Source organism: Pleuronectes platessa, chromosome 16 (assembly GCF_947347685.1).
Source record: "Pleuronectes platessa chromosome 16, fPlePla1.1, whole genome shotgun sequence".
Lineage (NCBI taxonomy): Eukaryota > Metazoa > Chordata > Actinopteri > Pleuronectiformes > Pleuronectidae > Pleuronectes > Pleuronectes platessa.
Window position 1 is genome coordinate 10,610,830 of NC_070641.1, and position 6,162 is coordinate 10,616,991.

Consider the following 6,162-nt stretch of genomic DNA (forward strand, 5'->3'; position numbering starts at 1 on the left):
AGTAAGTTACAATTTCTTAATGTAAAAGGGTTGACAGAAGAGATTTCAGCTGAACACTGGCTCACAGGCCGCTCTCTGGGTAGTTGTCAAGTTAAACTATACCAGACTCTTATGCAAAGCTAAAGGGAAACAGTCAAATAATGCAATTCAGTCTGCGGTCAATGTAAATACACAGTATCTGTTATTATGTGTGCCATACTTTACCACAAAGCCCAATAGCAAACAGTGCAAGTGGTGAGCGCCCTCTGGTGGTTAATAGTCAAATGCCACATCTACATGCCACGAGAAAACTGCAGTGTGCAGATAAACTGTCCCAGATATCAGCCGGCATGCTGCATGTCATAAACGTGAACCAACAAAACTGACCACACAGTGAAACTGGTCGGAGCAAAGCAAGTTCTTTTTTTATTAAGTTTACAAAACAAGTGCAAAAATAGTGATTCATAAGAGCTACAGAGTAGGCGTTGCCCTTCAAAAATTACCTTCACAGGGGGACACAGGTTGAATGCAATACATGATGCAGTTCAAAGAGGATAAACGGGATCAATGGCACAGTCTTGCGCAGTAGAAAAGATTGCAAAACATGGATTTGATTTCACAGCGTTTGATAAGTGCTAAGAACAAGCTGCAGAGACAGATGCCAAACCTATCTACATACTCCCTTTTAAACTATAGACAGTGCAAAGATTTTACATGGAAGATCCTCTATAAGTTACATTCAATCTAATGCATAACAATTACTTCCTAGGCTGCGCACACATGCACACTTGCATTAAATTATAAACTGCTTTTTTGAAAACTGTCAACCAAGCCAAAGGAAACACCAGACAATTCTGTTGGAGAGGCAGAGCTACTTCTTTTCGGAAATGTGTTAATATGTTGCTACGGTTACCGGGATGCATGCAAAGTGCCTAATTAACTTTTACATCTGAATACTGAGAAACACCAACATGTATAGAAGAGGAAATCTAGAGTTTCAGGTTACTGTGGGTCTGAGTGAGGACGCTATACTAGCTAAAACTGCAGCAAATGACATCTCAGCAAAATCGACAGGTCCTGCAACTTTGATGTGTGAGACAAGACACTGATCATTGACAACAAGCCAAACCAAACTGAAGGCATCTCGGGTTGTGGTGCAAATCAACAGTAAAGGCACACAGCTCGTGGATTTTAGGGTGGCTATTACTGAATCCCTATACCCTGCACAAACACACAAAGCTCGCACAGAGAACGCCTACGTTTTAATTCACCAGTCATCCCAGCCACACATGCTTGTGTTTTGCCATTTACAGTATAGTGCACTTCTGCTTCTTTTTCTTCTCTGCTTCTTTTTTGGGCGACTCCAGCTCCTTGCGCTTGTAGTAGCTGGAGAAGCAGGCCAGGGCACAGATGGGCTCCCTGAGGAGAAGCAGCCACCTTCCCTCACCGTAATAGGTCAGCGAGCCCAGCTCCATCTCCACGACCAGCTCCGCCTTCTGGCCCTCCTGCTGTAGGGCCAGGATGTCTAGCAGATCCAGGCCCGTTTGAACCGGCTCAACGCCCTCGGCGCACCCTAGAGTGATATGGGCGCGGCTTCCCAGGGGCAGGGAGGCAGCTGCGGGGACAGAAGACTCTGCCTCCTTTTCGGCATCATCCGGCCACAGCAGGAGCTGCTCCTCGGTGAGGGACACTCTAGCCCCGACGGTGCGAGGAGTGACAAAGAGAGCGCCCAGTGCCAGCTCGAAGGTGGAACCATACAAATCTTTAACAGCCTAGGGAGCAGGAGAAAAGGGAATTATCACAAGATTAACTAAATTCAATCATAAACATTAATTACACTGCTACATTGTTACTGAGAAATGTTTACACAACAATGCAGGATGAAAATTGCCAACTAATAATTTGAATATGTGGCTTTCACTTTTCATAAACTAACAATTTATTGACAGGTCTTACTTGCTTCTGGGCATACTCTTTGGCGCCCTCAGCTTTCCCATAGTTGCAGTACTTGGTAGTGCAGTGGAGGGTTCCCGTGGCTTTAAAGTACTGCTCCAGATCCACCTCTTTATCAGGTTTACCAGTGACTGTAATCACAAACAGGAGTTCAGCGTCAACTTGATTAGGCAAAGATGAGATTTATCGGCTTGGACAGAGTATTTTCTAATGATGCAGTTGACTTTGTAATAAGTGGAACGACTTTAAAAAACACTCACAGTCTGTCATGTGCGTCTTGAAGGGCTCCAAGGTGTCCAGTGTTTTAAGGAAATCCATGGATGTGCATCGAATCTTGTCCTGGAGGGACGAGAGAAGGAAGAAGCCAAAGAAAAGAGGGATGGACATCTCCTCCAGTGGACCCTTCATGGCATCCAACTGGGCCTCCTCCAGTCCTCGGCTGCTCTTCGTCGTCAGCTGTGCTAGATCGCAGCTCCATGCTGTTTGCGGTTCCAAGAAGATGGCCACAAGATGATGTTCCTCGGCAATCTCCCCCATGCGGGCCAGCCGGTCCTGGCTGTGGTTGGTGTCGTCCACCACTATGAGCACAGAGGAACTTGTTCCTGCACTGCAACAGCTCACCACAGCCTCGTCCAGAGCCTTGTATCCCTCTGCATAGGATTCTGTATTCTCTGGCTTTACACCGTGGTCGTCAGCACAGATGACAGAGCAGTGGCCTTTGTAGGCATCAGCTATGGCACGTGCCAAGAAGCTTTTCCCACTCCCTGGCAGTCCCCGGAGGACGATTAAGGTGCGAGAGGTGCGGAGGGCGTCTTTGGTTGGCTCTTGTTCCAGGAGGGCAAAGGACAGGGAGCCAGATGCAGGGACAGGATCTTCTTCCTTTACAAGCTCAGATTTATTCTGCTCAGATGCAACAACTTCTGCTGCTGCTGCTGCTACTACTGCTACTTCCTTCAGAGGAGAAGACTCAGATTTTTCAGGTTCAGCTTCCTTCTTGTCCTCTGCAGGTTTTTCAGGTTCAGCTTCCTTCTTGTCCTCTGCAGGTTTTTCAGGTTCAGCTTCCTTCTTGTCCTCTGCAGGTTTTTCAGGTTCAGCTTCCTTCTTGTCCTCTGCTGATTTTTCATTTCCAACTACAGCTGAATCTTCCTCCTTCAATGTTGGCTTTTCTGAGGCAACTTCTGTCACTGAAACCATCTCCACTGCCTTTTCTGTGACCACTGGTCTTTCTTCTTGCACCTCATTTAGAGGCTCAGCCACAGCATTGTTTTCTGCTTTCCCCTCTTCGGCCATTTGTGCCTCTGCATCCATTGCCTTCAGTTCTGCTTTGGTCTCAACTTGCTCCGGCAGGTTCTGTTCTTCAGCGGCTGGTGGTGCATCTACTGGCTCCGGCAGCGCGACTGGTTCAGGTAATGTTTGCTCTTCTAGCTCAACTTCTGGTTCAGATTTGGTCAATTCCGCTGGCTCTGGCACAGGGACACTCTCTGCCAGAGTTGCTTGCACAGGCACCAGCTCTGGGTCATTCTCTGGCACAGTCTCCTGTTCAGGCTCTACGTTTTCTGGTTCTGCGTCTAAAGCTGCAACTGGGTTAGAGATCTTTCCAGATGACTCGTCTGGTTCTGGTGAAGCCTCTACAACGGGCACTGACTCCGGGTCAGATGCGTCTTTGGGTGAGCTGTCACCATTTGCCTTCTGCTCGGACAGCGTCACAGGTTCTGTCACAATCAGCTCCTCTGTTTGTTTTAGGTTTAGGACTTCTGTACCGTGACCATTTACTGCCAGCTGCTCGGTCTCTTCCGCAGCAGCTGGCGGCTTCTCAGGCTCTGTGGATTCTTCTGGTGCCTCTAGTTTTGACACAGCCTCTTTTTCCATTACAACCTCCTCTTGCTGTGGAGATGCATCCAAAACCTCACAGCTCCTTTCAGTATCCATGTCTAGCTCAGTTTCCTTTTCTACACCATGTACCTTAAATGAAAGAGAAACAGTTTAACCAACCCAGTGATGACAGAGGCATAAAATCTTCCCAGAGACGAAACTTTAAATAGCACATGATGTTTTCTACTGTGTTCCGGTAATGCTCAAAAAAATGAAGGCCTGAAGGTTGTATGACTTCTGTGACCACGACTTGAGCAAAGCATCACGTATCTTTTATTTAGGATCAATCTAAATCCACTTCAGATATATCTCTGAAATAGATTTAAATGGATACAGTTACATTGTGGGTTTGGCAGATAGACGCATTAATGATGATAAATGATCAGAAACTTGACGATAGTTTCTCAGCCGGCAGAGTATTTAAATGTATGCCAGAAAGCTTGGGAAGTGAGCAAAACGCTCCCACTTGTGAATGCATTTTGTTTTTGGACCCAGGCCCTTTTAGAGGCTCGGGCTGTAGAGTGGGTTGTCCACAGATCAGAGGACTGGTGGTTGATTCCCAGCTCGCACAGTCAGCATGTCAACGTGTGCTCGGTTAGACACTGAACCACAAATGGCCCCTGACGGCTGCGCTTTTAAAATGCAGTCCATTAACCATATTGTCTCATACACTCAACATCCACAATTTACATATATTTACAATACGAGTGGTAGTAGGGGGGGGGGTTAATCCTTTTTTATACAGGATATGCATGATAACTTTATAGTCCGACCACACTGTAATGTTTTGTTCAGTGGTGGTGTCGTGTCATGGTGCACATATGGTGGGTGGGGACGAAATGCTGGTGCAATCAAATTAAATATTCATTTAAATTTTGGTTTGAAGAATACATATCAAATAGTCCAATTAGAGAGAGAGACACATGCAAAGATGTATTGAAAGCTCGCAAGGAAAAAATGAACAGAGACTCATCCTCCCTGCAAACACAGACAAAGGGTAGTTAGGGAAAATGGGGCAGCGCAGAAAAGTGGGGTTAGAGCAGACTACAGCGACCTCCTCCTCCTCTTCCTCCTCCTACGTGGGGCATGATCTCATTTTTTTTTTAACCAGATCTCATTTCTATTTGTGAACAAACGGGGGTTGTTAGCAGATGTGTGCAGTCTCATCCTGTCCCGAGCCCCAAAAAGGGGAAGCAACTCAATGCAGTGACACACTCAAATGAACACAACGGGACCGCAACACAAACCTGCAGAGTTACAGGCGACACGAGCACGTCTGATCAAACTTCATCCTGTTTCCTGTTGATGTTTTGACTCACTATACCCCACGTGAACCAAAAATAAAGCATAAGAGTCGCGCGTGAAGCTGAAACGTGGCGAGTTCGAACGCCACATTTCCCAAACAGCACGACGTGACGAGGCGGGGGGGGGACGCGCCCCACAAAAACAAGCCTGCACAATGACAATGTGGATTAAACGTGAGCAGCCGCCATGTCTCCACCGCGATAACGGGTTAGAAACGAGTCACTTCGCCCGAAGCAACTTACACAGACAGTTCGGGGCAAGAACGAGACAAAAGCAACAATGGAGGAGGGGTTGCAGCGGTGAGAGTGACGGTGCCATCTTACCGGAGCTGTGGGTGTCTGTGGCGCCGCTGACCACGCGTCTCTCTCCGGGTGCAATGACAAGGCAAGTCCTGAGCGCACACACGCACGCGCTCCGCTCTTCAAGAGGACGAGACACAAGAAAAAAGAAAAGGGAAAAAAAAATCCCGGGAACGCGCAATTGGGCGTGGTCAAGGACACACCCCTGAGTGGCGGAAGGAAAGAACTGGAGAAATATTCTTTTTTAAATATTTTTATTAAAGAGATAAAAATCTGTTTTTCTTACCGTGTTATACCGCCGTAAAGTTTCTCTAAGTTAAAAAACATTTTAAAACTTTATTTGTACAGGTTTTTGAAAAAGGAAATGATATGGAGATTAAAATAAAGTTAAAACACAAAAAAATTATTTGTGTTCACTCATATTAAGGATGATGTCATTATTCACATTACAGTGTCTATTGTCATAAAATACAATACAATTTTATCATTTTAAATAATGTGCCTGATTTGTTTGACCATCTTCTTGATATTGTGTTATGTTTGAATACATTTTCTTTATAGATTCTCTATATATTTATGAATTCTTTTGACTTAAAACGACATTCAATCTTCTTTTGACGTTTGGCTACCAAGATGAAATCCAAGCTCAAGTGAATGTTTGTTCCAAATGTGAAATAATTCCCTCAAGGTGCTTCAGACACATTGCATTCATTCACATAGCAAATTGGGTTTTGTGAGGTCACATTGACCTTGA

The 6,162-nt window shown here is 45.6% G+C and overlaps 1 protein-coding gene across 1 annotated transcript; it reads right to left on the reverse strand.

Annotated features, from left to right (window-relative positions):
- Positions 1-382: 382 nt before the first annotated feature.
- On the reverse strand, positions 383-5,586 carry cnp (2',3'-cyclic nucleotide 3' phosphodiesterase). Its single transcript, XM_053443056.1, has 4 exons — positions 5,433-5,586; positions 2,193-3,894; positions 1,936-2,063; positions 383-1,751 (listed from the first exon to the last, which is right to left on the reverse strand). The coding sequence occupies exons 2-4, from the start codon at positions 3,859-3,861 to the stop codon at positions 1,287-1,289; spliced, it is 2,262 nt and encodes a 753-aa protein (XP_053299031.1). The 5' UTR covers positions 3,862-3,894; positions 5,433-5,586; the 3' UTR covers positions 383-1,286.
- Positions 5,587-6,162: the final 576 nt, after the last annotated feature.

Coding starts and splice junctions, on each gene's coding strand:
- cnp (XM_053443056.1), bottom strand. CDS start 3,861: ATGGATACTGAAAGGAGCTGTGAGGTTTTGGATGCATCTCCACAGCAA. Junction 2,064..2,192: donor CAAGACGCACATGACAGACT/GTGAGTGTTTTT, acceptor TTGTGATTACAG/TCACTGGTAAACCTGATAAA. Junction 1,752..1,935: donor AAGAGTATGCCCAGAAGCAA/GTAAGACCTGTC, acceptor CCTGCTCCCTAG/GCTGTTAAAGATTTGTATGG.